Source organism: Cylas formicarius, unplaced genomic scaffold (genome assembly GCF_029955315.1).
Source record: "Cylas formicarius isolate icCylForm1 unplaced genomic scaffold, icCylForm1.1 PGA_scaffold_10__41_contigs__length_53128322, whole genome shotgun sequence".
Classification (NCBI taxonomy): Eukaryota; Metazoa; Arthropoda; class Insecta; order Coleoptera; family Brentidae; genus Cylas; species Cylas formicarius.
Genome location: NW_026844214.1, coordinates 34,423,023 through 34,437,783, shown reverse-complemented (window position 1 = coordinate 34,437,783; position 14,761 = coordinate 34,423,023). Strand labels below are relative to the sequence as shown.

The window sequence follows — 14,761 nt, the reverse complement described above, 5'->3', positions numbered from 1 at the left end:
AAAGAAACCCCTTGCCTCTCTTTATTTGATAACATCGCTAATAAAGCTGATAAACGTTCCTTATGTAACTACTTCCTGGAACTCTCAGAATAAATGGCGTAATTCGATATTTGTTGAAATTTAAAACCGTGTAAATTTTTTATTTTGACTAAAATTCATTTGGTTTTTTTTTATTCATTCAATAAAATTATTTTGGAGGATCATAATTTTCAAATATTTTGGCATTTTCAATCATTTATAAATTTGTCTGTTGTAGTAACTTATTGAAAATGATAAACACGACAGGACTCTACACCGGAATTTTGAAAAGCAATCATAATCTTCCGATTTCGAAAAATCCCTTTATAATAATTTAAGTGACAAAAAATTACAAAAATGTGCCGACATTGCATTCAACAATATGGCAATCACCTTGAGTGTCACCTTCAAACATTCATTGCTCCTTAAATTGTTTTTTTTATTTTCTAAAGTAAATTTTGTGTAACTTTTAGGCAAGATTAAATTATTTTTCAACAAAATTGACTTAAAAACTGTAATTAGATATGAACTTTGCAGCTGAACTTAATGTTAGTGAATATCATAAAATGATTATTTATTTAATTTAGATTTTTTACTATCAAGTTGTTTGGCGGGCGCTTAAGAACACACTTGGTGGGTAAATAGATAAGTTCGTTACTCAAATGTTTTATTAATTGGACTGGATTTTTTATATAATTGTTGTCGTAATATTTTTAAGTATTTAAAAAAAAACACATTTTTTACTAAAGTTTTTAAACATAATTCCACACTTGCTTTTGTGTGCTTTTAGTCATAAGGTTTACTTGTTGTAATAAACTTAGAAATAAAGACAAAACCGAAATTAGTATCAACCGAAATTGTTATTTTAAATAATTTATTTAATTCCAATGTATATGTCTCAAACTTCCTTCTGATAATATTATTTCATTTCAATACGAAAATATGTTATTTACCTGTGATAGTAATGTCGGGGTTGGATTAAGTTTATAATAATTAATGATATCATTCTTTGCCTATCGTAATTTTTTGTTATCAGATATTTTTTCGAAAAATATGCGGGGATTAACTGCCAATTTATTATCCTTTAAATACAGCTTGTTTCGAGATTTGTTGAAAAGTTTTCATTAATTCGTCGATCATTTATTGAATGAAAAGGTTCCGAACGGAATCTGGCATTCTTTGACATGGTCTTTTGGTTAGCCTTTATAGTTTTTCTTAGTGTAGTGAGTTCTGGATACAGTAATGCAGACCAACGTAGGTAGATTATTTTTCAGTTCAGTTTGTAACTAATGTAGATTATACTAGCTGGTCGTATAAACTACGTCATAAATGACAAATAACAATAACAACAAAAAACATACAAATTCTGCACGAAGACCATTTTTAATTCCTGTGTTTTATGATAGTAAAATGGCACATGCCTTGCTTAACCCTAAAATAATATTAAAATTGTCTCCATTTTATTGCAAAATATATTAATTAGAACGTCTTTCGAAACTCAGCGGAACTTATAATTACGAACGGTCATATATCTAAATATACCTCTTCAAATAAGGTCATGCATAAATAACCCCATATCTCGTACATTTGCGGATCTCAAAATCAGTTAATTGGCAGATAATCACTGGGAGCATCAGGCTACTCCTTAGCACTCCGAAGAACTAACCAAAGCTAACCGAAACTATTCAAAATCATTTTATTTCATTTCATTACCCACCAATTCATTCAAACTTTTTTACGTTTTCTTACTAATTCCTTGACGCATGTTTGGATGAAACTATTTTTTTGATTTCTAATCAAAGCAGTATTCCTGGTTCTATTTATTCTAAAAAGTCTAATTTTCTATACGCCTCGTTTCTGATCCGTCGTACCTGGCCTGGTGGGTCGGAACAGTGGTTGTATTCACTAAATCGGTGTACTAAGATACTAATGAAGCCTTATATAATTTGATAAAATTTGTTGAAAATCTTTTAAATACGCAGTCTGTTGAAAAAAAAAGTAATTATTTTGACGTCCAAATAAGTTATTCTAACAGAGTAACGTGAGTAAAACTATGTAATCATAAAATTCACCTATTGACTAGGAAATCATTCTCAATCTTTGCCAGCTTATTACAACTTAATTTACCGAAATGTAAAGACATAACTTACAATCAGAAAAGCAAAGTATTGTAAAGTAAAGTATAGGCGTGTCGGAATTTGCATTCGTTGACCATATTAGTAAAATATTAGTAAAATATATATTATAAATATAAATATAAAAAGTATAAATAAAAATATTAGTAAAAGCAAAAATAAGCGGAAATTAATTCCATTAAATTTGTAAACTCGAATATGGTTCACTTCTTTGGTCTTGATAGGGTACGGAAAAGTTTATTAAAGTTTGCACATCTAAAATGAGAAGGGGAATATCGACCACAGCAAATTCCTTCTTCAAAAGTTCCCAATGAACTCCTTCCAACTTTATGCAGGACAGAGAAAGTGTGTCTCAAAGTGTATCGTCTTGACTTTTGACGGACCCTCCCCCAAAAAGCCATTACGAGCTATGCTATTAATATAAGGTAAATACATTTAGCAATAATGTATTCATAAGTGAGGGATAAGACAAGTCAGGTAGGTGTTGACCACGTGTCGGCTAATATATGTGGGATTGATGAAAAAGGCGATTTACCGTGCTTCTTAAGAGTATATAATTATTTTTTTAGTTATGTTGCTTTAAAATAAACCTGCCTACTTACAACAACTCCAATATTTTCGATAAACAGGGAATTATATAATGAAACTAGTGATTTTCAATCTCACCTTCAATACAATTATTAGCCGTGCCAATGTCCAAACAGTTATTTGTAAAATTTGATATACATACCAAAAATAGACAAAAATCTAGTGGTAATGGAATCGCACAGAGTGCGCACTTGGACATTTAATTACCTTTCGAAAATTAAAAAGTAAAGAACCGAAATCAGATGTATAATTTACCTACATGAAAGGATACACATGACACAATATCCAAAGGATGCTGATTCCAGTAACAACTGTCAAACCAAAAAAATATTCCGGAAAACATTGCCACTGTTATACACACACTACTATACTATCACAGGCCTGCTACGTAAAGCACCATAGTCATGTACAAAAACTGAAATTCCAGAATATTTGTTACCAAATGATATTTATTTTGAAATAGCAGTTTTTGGAAGTGTTAACATAATATTAATAGTTACCTGTTCAGAGTTATAAAATACAGCAGAAAACATTCTTACATTCGCAAAATAACATGACGACTCTGTACATAATGTACATAATGTACATAATATAATATTTAATATATATATAATATGTCCTATAATACTGGCTGGTCGGTATTTTATTGCCGTCGGCAGGTTATCTAGATAATTGCCATCAAAAGAAGATATCCTTTGAGACAAAGCATACTGTTATATAAAGGGATTCACAATATGTTAGATAACATATTAACAAATTAACAAATAATAGAAAAAGGCCCCTTTTATTTGCTTTAAATATTGGAGTGATTCGGAATGTAGTTCTGAAATGCGAAATGGTATATGTGTGAATAGTGTATGTCGACTTATAGTATTTCATAAAGGTTATTTATGTAAGTTTTGTTTTTGTTTTATAATAAAATGTCTACACTATTCATTGCTGTTCATTGTGATCTTTTTTTCGTGTAAAATAGTTTCTTTGCAAATACATAAAACAACAATACATAGATTTCGTTCCATCTAAGCCGTACCACCTCATAGGAAACGGTGTTACATAAAATTTCGCAAATAAAGGTACGCACGTAAATTTGTTTATTGATAACAAGCACTACGCACCAAATCGGTAATCTACTTAATCCACCATTAAAAGCTTAAAAATAAGCACTGATAACAGAGCCACAACAGCATAATGATTCCTGGATAAATAGTCACAAAATCAACCATTCCTCTGCGCTACTTGATGACCACGGAATAACTCCACAATACGTTAATCAATCATCGTCGTTTATTGATTTTATTTTTGTTACTCACTCAAACCATTTTTTTTTTTGGTATGAAAACTCTTTTTCTATGATGTTGATGATTTACAATGACACCAATGAGCGATTTTATTGAAACGATAGATTTTAACAATACTTTTAAATTTTTATTGCAGCCCCTTGTCCACAAGTTGATGGGCCAGATTCCATTTATTTTCCTGACGCCGATTGCACAAAATTTTGGCAATGTTCAAACGGAGTGGCTTACAGTAAAAATTGCTCTGGCGATCTACATTTCAATCCAGTTTTAAATGTGTGTGATTGGCCAGCGAGTGCAGGTTGCACGGGTAAAGGATGGGCTCCATCGACAACAACTCCTACGAGTACAACAACTAAAATTACTACAACGACGACATCTGCTCCCACAACAACGACGGAAGTTACGACGACGTCCACCACAACTACTCCAAAACCGACAACAACGACGACATCTACGACAACTACCCCCAAGTCAACAATAACATCAACTTTACCACCTACCACCACTACAAAGTCCACAACAACTTCAATTATTACGACGTCTACTATTCCCGCATCCACAACGACTCCTAGTCCAACAAATTCCGATGAAGGATCAGGTAAGCAAAATTGGAAAGTTCAACTGTGGCATCCAAAATAAACGACAAACCGACATAGCTTGGCTGAAACTCTCAAATTTTTTATACATATTCTTCCAAACTAGTCTTAGTTTTAGTACCTGAAAGGTATGCGACCTCTATAAAGTACCAATTTTTATTATACTTTCTCCTTTCTATTTTATGTTCTGAAGTTTGTGGAGAATGTATATTCCATGTTACTTTGTTTGATTTTCTTAAATTGCTAAATTCTAAAATAAGAACGATACTCTCAATAGCACTCAAGAAAAAGTTGAAATTACTAATATTTATTTTTAACATCATATTAAGTGGGCAGCTTTAAACGTAGCATAAAAATTTATGTTTGTTAATTTTTTTTTGTCCTAGTTTCCCTTTTAAACTATATTCCAGTCTCTTCGTTGTGCAGGCGATGCATATATTAAAGACCACCCCATATTTCATACTGGACTGAAAATGGAAAAAATATAGTTTTATGTATTTTTAACTAGTTTTAATTAAAATCACTTATTTATTAATAGCTAACACTTCAGATATCCAATTATATGTACAACTCGTTCAGATCAGATTGTTTTGCTTCAAACAAATTCAGTATTTGGATTATCTGAGTTAAGGATTAGCTTATTTTCGAGGACCCATTTAATTATTTTCATTTAGAGGCTTATGCAGTCACGATTTCAAAAATTTCATCTGCGTAGTTTATTATTTTTTGATTGAGTTATCTCATGGATGAATATTACAAACAATACAAGATCTAGTATACTTTTCTAAGTTACGTTATTGTTATTATGCAGTAAATTTTTCATAAGTCTGGTTTAATCCATTTGACGAGTTTAGCACTTTTATTAAGTTGAAAGTTTGATGCTGACCCTCTTTGTTCTCAGAAAAATCCAAATGCTGCTTAACGTTTAAAAAAACAGAATAAATATAAAAAAAACAAATATTGAATTTCAACCCAGCCAATTAAATATTTTTTGGAAATATTTACAGTAAACTGCTTATATTTTCGCAGTTAGTCATGACTAGCATTATATCAATTTCTAACAAGTTATTTCAGAACATCCTTTTCAGTGGTTTGCCCTCCGATTGACGGCGAATATCCGGTATATATTCCTGATGAAGATTGTACGAAGTTTTGGCAATGTTCTAATGGAAAACCGTACCTGCACCCTTGTCCAGATGAATTACACTTCAACCCAACTCTAAATGTCTGCGACCATCCTCAAGATGCGGGTTGCCTTGGAAATAACGAAAACGTAACAACTCAACCACAAGAAACAACAAGACAGCAGAATGAAACCAACCCTTCAACAACTACAAGTAATTCTGGAGTGGAAATAAATTCTACCCAAGATGATAGTTCAGTCATACCTTCTTCAACAATAAAGCCAGGGTCTAGTAGCGCAGAAGCCGGTCAGTTTATAATCTAACAAAACCCAGGATGCAATTATCTTAAAATGAAAAAAAAAATTGAAATAATTCCTTCTTGCTGCAGTTTCAAACAAAAAATGTTCGCGGAAAACCATAATAAGTTTTGTTATTATTACAAAATTGAAACGAAAAAAATTAGAAGGAGACTAATATTAACAACTTTCGTAAATAACTTTAAAATAATAAAAATATTTAAACCGAATCGTATGTATCTAATACATAAACTCATACAGTCAAAATATAAGGAATATATTAAGACCAAAATGATATTTGCTTCTTGGGAACAATAATAACATATTTGGAAAAATTATTTTACCAAGCTCCTAAATCGTGTAGTAGAGTGCCCTCCAGTAGATGGTGAATACCCGACGTACATTCCCGATGAAGATTGCTCAAAGTTTTGGCAGTGTTCTAACGGCAAGCCATATTTGCACGCATGTCCAGACGATTTACATTTTAATCCTACACTCAACGTATGTGATCGGCCAGAAGACGCTGGATGCTCTGAACAAAATGTCTACACGACTACATCTCCTCCCAAGAACGAACCAACTGAGGCCGAGCAGACAACAAAAACAAATTTTGAGACTACCCATACCATTGAAGAGTTAACCACAAATGACCAAGCTACAACTAAGTCGGTCAACCAAGACACAACTCTGTCGGATGAAGAAACAACCACTGAAGCTGGAGTAGAAACAACAAGTCAAATAATTAACTCTACTACTTCAGGTGATGGGTCTACCACAGATGTTGCTTCAGAAAGTTCATCTTCGTCTACCACAGCCAATGCGGGTTTGTATTAAATACACGCATTGAAATTGTTTATTATTATCGTTTAAAATTTGTTTTTTGGTAAACATTTTAAGACATATATAAACTAAGTTGTTTGATATATAGCTATAATTTTCTTATTTTTGCTAGTGGTCTCTACGTCGCAAATACTACAGAATACTTTAGAATTGGAAAACAATTTTTATGTTATTTTGCATTGATAATTATTGTATTACTTTCCGGTTTGTTTGAGTTAATAATTTAGCATTACTCAACGTAACTTAACAGGAAACGGGGAAATATTAAATCTATATTATCTATATTTTTAATTTTAAAAAATGTGTAAAACTTCTATAAATTCTACAAATATTTGCCTGAAATACTCGAAAATAAAATTCATTCTTAACTAAGTTTGCTTCTAGCAACAAATCATATTATATTAACCATCCGAAACTATATTCTAGAACAGGTTTTGATAATTTCATTTTCATTTCACTGCACCATTTTTTTTTTAGTGATATCAAAATAGCAAAAGTTAATTTTCCATCTATCTTTAAAATTGGAATACACCACAAATTACAAAAATCAGAAAAAGTTGAAATTAACTTTTGCATTAATTTTAATTAATAATAGTTTTTCATTAATACAAAAAGAAATCGATTCTATACTTTTTCTACAGTGTATACTTCAAATGCCATATAATCCTATATACTTCAATTCCAGTTGAATGTCCCCCTGTAGACGGCGAATATCCCGTTTATATTCCGCATGAAGACTGTACCAAGTTTTGGCAATGTTCGAACGGGAAACCTTACCTACAAAATTGTACAGATGATCTTCACTTTAATCCGACTCTAAATGTATGCGACTGGCCTCAAGACGCAGGGTGCGTAAGTGGTGAAGCAAACACAAATGCTACGACTTCAAGTCAAACGAAAGTAACGGAGGCTGTTACAACGACCAGCGTCGGAGGCGAGTCCACCACCGAAATTCTTACTACCGACTATTCTACTTCCCCCAACGTAAATGATTTAACTACTACAGAAATCTGGAATATTGAATCCACTACCGAAGAAGCAGTTACTACTGAACTGCTACCTTCACAAACGAATGAAGTAGATGATGAAACAACTACAAATGACGCCCAGACTACAGAGGACATAAACTCCTCAGAAAGCACAGGTGCAGTAAATCAATTTATTTCAAGAAAATAATTATCAAATATTTGTACTAACAGAAAAGTCCACCACAGAAGAAGAACAAACTACAACAGATGTCGAAGACATCAGTACTACAACAGAACTCCCTTATTCAACAACGGAAAATGATTTATTTACAACGGATGCCGAATCTGAATCTGATGTGTCGGAAGAAACTACCAACATAGAACTTACCACAGAACCTTCTATTCCAAACGAACCAGGTAACACTCATTAAATGCATTGTAGAATGTTGGCAAACTATTAAACGAGTGTAATTTGTTATACAGAGTGTCCCGCTGTTGACGGAGACTATCCCACTTACATTCCACATGAAGACTGTTCGAAATTTTGGCAATGCTCCAATGGAGAAGCATATTTACATAACTGTCCTGACGAGTTGCACTTTAATCCGACTCTCAACGTCTGCGATTGGCCTGAAAATGCGGGCTGTACTGGTGGACATATAGAATCCACTCCAGCAGGGAATGACGAGTCGGGTGAAGGTGAAGTGACAACTGAGTCTGCCACAGAAAATCAAACCGAAGTTGAAACTACGAATACAACCACGGAATCACCGATTAGCACTCAAGAAAATAATGACTTTACTACAACAGATGCTGATGTAGAAACCACCACAGAAGATCAGACTACAACAGAAAGTGAAGGTGCGAATACAACCACGGAATCATCGATTACCACTCAAGAAGATGATGAGTTGACTACAACAGATGCTGATCTAGAAAGCACCACAGAAGATCAGACTACAATAGAAAATGAATCTGTGAATACAACGGAATCATCGATTACTACTGAAAATGATAATGAATTGACTAATACAGACGCTGATGTTGAAGTCAATACGCAAAAGAAATCAACGACTGAACTAATAACGACTGAAAATGACGTTAACACTGCTACAAACAATCCGTCGGAAACACCAGGTAACAGAGGAGACTATAATCAAAATATTAACATTTTTTAACATGATAAGACTAATCAACTATTCGATCATTACAAGTGCGGTAAACGGCATTTTAGTCACGAGTTTAGCGCAGCGGGGCGAGTGCTTAATAAACGAGTGACCGTCAAAATAGACAAATGTCAAAATTCAAGTCACACGTAATATCTCCAAAAACTTTCGATTGCTCCCTCGCGAAAATGTTCGAAGTGACTCGGATCCGTGGAAAAAATAAACTCACATGGTAAAGTGATACTTCCCGCACGCTAGAAAGGTGTATAATTAGGTATTTTATAGAAAGGAGTAGAAAAACTTTATTGAGGTTACGAGTCTGACTTGACAGGAGCGGAACGTTTTTCAAATTTCGATCATTTTGACAATTGTTGTCAAGTTTTGTAAAAAGTAAAAAAATATATTCTTTTGGATTTTATTATAGATTTGGTTCTTAAAATAAATAATTTTGTCGACACTTCTCAGAATATATACTTTCTTGAGTATTTGATTTAAAATTATAAAATTAAATAATAATATAAAAATTATAATATTAACTATTTCTTAGACTTGGAAAATCTGTCTGTGATGTATTTCATTGGCATTAATTATTGACAGTATTCTATTTAAACAAAAAATACCAGATATCTCCGCCATTTTTCATAATAGGCACCAAACCATACATGAATGAAAAGTATTCAATATTTTGTTAAAGTATTCATGTGAACCACTTAATATAAACTCGATAATCGAAATTGATGATTAAAAATTGTGGTCCGTTTTCAGTAAAAAATAAATTTCAGCGATTTTTGATATCTTTCAAGATAATATTTTTCCGGTGTTAATTAAATGTATTGTTTTTTGATAATTTGAAGCTAAATCTCGTCGTAAAGACTGCTTTCAATTAATTTGAATCCGTGGTTGTCCAAAATTAGCATATTTCAATATACCAGTTAAAATGATTATAAATAATTCCAAGACGAAATCACCAAAAAATACCTAGGAAAAATAGATATAAAATTTTTATAATTTTATGAAGTCTGTAGGTTTTCATTTTCGTCACTAGACAGGCGCATTTTAAAGAAATCAAATCAATACACGAATAACAAAAAAATATTCTAAGGTTTGATAAAAATATCGTAAATACGCTTTTTTTCACTTCTAATACATTCACTGTTAATAAAAATATGAAGAAAGTGTCTAGTTAGAAATTTTCCGAAAATCCAGTGTCTGGTTTATCACCCTAAATATAGAAAATAATACTTAAAACATTTGCAATACCGCAGCGATACAAAATAAACCTTCAAATACAGAAATCTCGGGTTTTCAGTTTAGCGGGGACTTTTTAAATCAGTGTCTAGTATTCATTTATACACATACTTTTCATTCGTTGTTTATAAAATACTTCTTTTATACTACATACTTTAACATACCCAATTATGCCCTAATAAATTAGCAACCTACTTTTCTAACTATTGCTCTAGATTCATCAGATTCTTATAATATAATATTACGATTCTGTAATGATAATATGAATTAATTATAACTCCTGACTACAAGAAAAACTTATTTTAGAATGTCCTCCAGTTGACGGCGAGTACCCTACGTATATTCCACATGAAGATTGCTCCAAATTTTGGCAATGTTCGAACGGCATACCTTATTTGCATAATTGCTCTACGGGCTTGCATTTCAATCCAGTTCTTAACGTATGCGATAGGCCACAGGATGCGGGATGTGCCTCCGGCGAACGAACTACCGTACCGTATATTACAACTACTGGTGGTAATGTTCAATCTAGCACACAGGAAGACACCACTGAATCAGCTGATACAACTAGCACTGCTGATGCCCAATCGAATAACGAACAAGCTGACTTAACTACCCCGGCAGATATCCAATCGAGTATACAAGATAACACTACAACTGAGGGTGTTGAAAATCAGACGACCACTACGACTGCTGAAGAGACAACTTCGAATATTGTTACGTCTAGTGTCCCCAATGTAACTGATGATGTCCAGCAAAGTACAGATTCTGGTTCGAACAATACCTGCAATAAAGGTAATAAGCAGAGTTTGGAAAACATTCGGCTTGTCAAATTTCAATAATGTTCTCTTTCTTAGTGGCTTGTCCAGCCATTGACGGCGAGTATCCCGTTTATATTCCACACGAGGACTGTACCAAATTTTGTCAGTGTTCAAACGGGGTGCCATATTTATTCGATTGTCCGGGTGATCTACATTTTAATGCGGTTCTGAATGTTTGCGATTGGCCTGAGAACGCCGGGTGTGTCGGACAAGTCCCGAGCTCAACCACCGACGCCTCAGGCTCTGGTAAATATTGATTTCACCGGAAAAACAAAATAAAAAGGGAATTTTAATATTGTAAACTGACTGCAAACCTGAAATCTATTTATTTCTAATTCCAAATTAAATAAATGTTATAGTTTTGGTTAGTTTGAGTTTAAGTGTATATATGTAACTCAGTTTAAATGCCTTTTATCACAAAAAGGTGGGGCGAGTAGCGAGCTGAGTATCTATTGGGTTGCATTTTTTGGGTAGCCATAGCGATGTCCATAGCAAAAGAAAATGTACAATTAACTTGCATTTAACATATGGAGGTAATATAAAAATCATAATAATAGACAATATTTCAATAAATATAAAAAATGGTGAATTATTGCCACATTTCATCATAATCAACCACCTATAGGCTCACTGGTCTCCAGACTAACTAACATTTTAAAATATCCAGGCTTTACAAGTGTGAGTACATCTGTAATAAACCCGGAAGTGTCTCCAATATTCACTTCAACAATTTTCAAAGGTGGGTTACACTAACATCAGACAATGATGAACTAACATTATAACATATAAGCTTAAGGGATTATCCATACCATTTATGAGTATTAGAACGGATGTTTTCGTTAAGTATTTATCATCAGGGGAATAATAAAATATATTAAAAGAACAGTCGTGCACTCAGAATTTTATTGTTGTTGTGTTCACTTTTAGACGTAAATTTTAAGTTTTTCAAATTCGTTTTAAATTTAAACTTGTTTGCACTCGCTAGTGCTTGATAAGGGTACAAAGGTAACAGCTTAATCGCAAAATTAATAAAGTAAAACTGCATGACTTTCTTTCATTTCGATTATATTGGGTATAAACGATATCTGAATGGATAATTTTTTTTTTGTATTTCTTTCCTTACTAACACACTAACCACACTAATTTGCAATAAATAGTAATAACATAGAAACTCTAAACAGTCATAGGAGTCGGAGTTTCTGATACATAATCTAGCCCCTCTCTTAGTGTCTAAGTCACCTCCTCAACGCAAGAAGTAACTATTTTGTAATAATTCCATGTCAGTTAATGATGGTTCAATTTTACTTAATTTGGTGTAAGCCAATTTATACCTTCAAGTATTAAAAGTTAATTTTAAAATAGCCAGTTAATTTGACAACTTTAAAAATCCAAAAATTTTGAGAGAAATTCTACGGTTGTCAAATATTGATACAAATTTATGCCATACATCACTTTTTGTAGCAAATTACTTTCGATTAGTTATTCTTTTCTTACAGCACAATTAGTAAGCTAGCTTACTTTTTAAATTTTTGATCGAATGCTGTAACATAAACTCTTCCACTTGAAAACAACCACTTCCACTTTTAAATGGAATCTTCTACTTGCGACACTAATATTTTTTCGTAAACTGTTTACAGAATTGTTGCCTCCCTATAATCTGGAGGGGTTGAATCAGGTATTAATTAAATGGAACAGCGTAGCCCGTTGGATTCTGAAGAAATTTCCGTCAAACTAGTAGGCTATTTTGTTTTAATTTTAGCTTCCACGCTGTACAAAGCTTTTGAGCTATTTTTTATTGATTTATTTCTTGCTTACTTATCGCTTTTCTATTGGGAGAGTCTACATTGTTAGCAAAGATATTATTAACTATAGTGCCACAATAAATAAATATAATTTCGTGGAAGCACAAAAGTTACGAAGACAAACACGGCCTAACATACTTTCATATTTTTTTGCACTAAAATTTTTCTTCATTTAAGCTTTTCTGTGTAAAATATTAATAAATGCCTACAATTTCATGCAACCAACTATTGAATATTCTTTTTAATTAATGTTCGTTCTTTCATAGAAACAAGCACTCAATCACAAACGACATTAAAACCAACAACGACAACCAAAGAGGAACCGACCAATCAACCAACATCATCCCTAACGGAGTCGATCGCTTCGTCAACGCTGAAACCATCAGCAACAACCACCAGAGAATCACCAACCAACGAACCACCATCACCAAGCACAACTCCACAAGCCACATCGTCCGTAACAGAATCAATCGCTCCGACAACTCCAAAACCATCGACAACCACAACCAGAGAATCCACAACCAACCAACCAACATCACCAGGCACAACTCCCCAACCTGCACCGACCGTAACAGAATCAATCGCTCCGACAACTCAAAAACCATCAACAACGACAACCACGGAATTGACAACCAACAAACCAACATCACCCAGTACAACTCCACAACCAACACCGTCCGTAACGGAATCAATCGCTCCGCCAACCGAGAATCCAACAACCACTGAACCATCTGATCCATCTGATGTGAGTTACGTCTGCAAAGGGAAACCGACCGACTTTTTCTTGAGCCCTCATCCCACTGATTGCGGATTATACATTGCATGCGACCACGGTAAATCAGATGTGATGCCGTGCCCCGCAGGATTACACTTCAGTCCTACAATATACAATTGCATAAGGCCAGAGGAGGCAGGATGTACAGTGGCTAATTAAACGATTGGTATTGTTATTACGGACTAGTTAGTAAATAAAACGTCCTTCGTACTCATAGTTTTTATTTTATAACTTGCAATTTCGCAGTTTTTTAAGACTATATCCTTTATAAACTGTTGAATTTATATTTATTGCCAAAATAAATTATTGTCTTTCGTATATTGTTGAGGAGTTTTTAAATTTGAGTAAGAGTAAGCAAAATTTCCTTTCAAAATGTGTAGCGGACGTTATCCGGTAGAATACATCACACCACATTTTCTAAAGCCATTTCGTTAATTTTTTTTTCAGTTTAATAAAGGTGCCTTTTTTTTCTCAATATTCGGCAACAACTTGATCCAATTCTAGTTAGTGGTTGCGAACGATAGAAAAAAAGTGAAATATAAAAGTTTTAATATAATTTTATAGTTTTATTACAATTTTTCAAATATGTAGGCTGTTCCGTTAATCTGGGATAAATATTTGCAAATGCAATAACTCTTTTCTCATGACTCATAACTCATAATATGAAAGTGCCTTCTTAGACAGCAGTATCCTATTAGAATTTCTATAAGTGTTCGTAGTCGCGCAACGGAGGCTAAGAGCCCAGTGTAAATCTTGAGGCGTAGAGGGTTCAGCAATTAGAATCATTGACTACCTCAGTCCTGGTACACTCTTTCAGTGCAGAGCGAACTGCCTGCGGAGCCATTTATTCAGCACTTACGGAAACCTTCGGCCCGAGATACGGTATTGCTCCCACGTCCCGACTCGTCCTTTGCAGAAATCCTCGCTCTGTATAGAAGCATAAGCAATCCTATCGAGGGCATCTTGGTTTCCACATGAGACAAATGGAAGCTTTTGGTGCCTCCATCGAAGCAGTTGGCATAATTTGCAAACAGCCTGTCACCATTATGCAGCCCAACCTTTGTACTCGCCCTAGAGCTGCCTTGA

General features: G+C 33.6%; 1 protein-coding gene across 4 annotated transcripts; it reads left to right on the top strand.

Moving 5' to 3' along the window:
- The first annotated feature begins 1,142 nt into the window (after positions 1–1,142).
- On the top strand, positions 1,143–14,076 carry LOC132698776 (mucin-2-like). 4 transcript variants are annotated; one of them, XM_060665052.1, is made up of 12 exons: positions 1,143–1,272; positions 4,176–4,637; positions 5,724–6,065; positions 6,420–6,878; positions 7,581–8,039; positions 8,095–8,280; positions 8,347–9,000; positions 10,584–11,072; positions 11,135–11,344; positions 11,766–11,837; positions 12,736–12,832; positions 13,167–13,296. In XM_060665052.1, coding segments are annotated over exons 1-12 (3,501 nt in total). In that variant the 5' UTR covers positions 1,143–1,202; the 3' UTR covers positions 13,168–13,296. The 4 variants fall into 4 exon arrangements, with proteins under 4 accessions (XP_060521035.1, XP_060521021.1, XP_060521012.1 ...); XM_060665038.1 differs by lacking the exon at positions 12,736–12,832 and having other exon boundaries at positions 6,423–6,878; positions 13,167–14,076; XM_060665029.1 differs by lacking the exon at positions 12,736–12,832 and having other exon boundaries at positions 13,167–14,076.
- Positions 14,077–14,761: the final 685 nt, after the last annotated feature.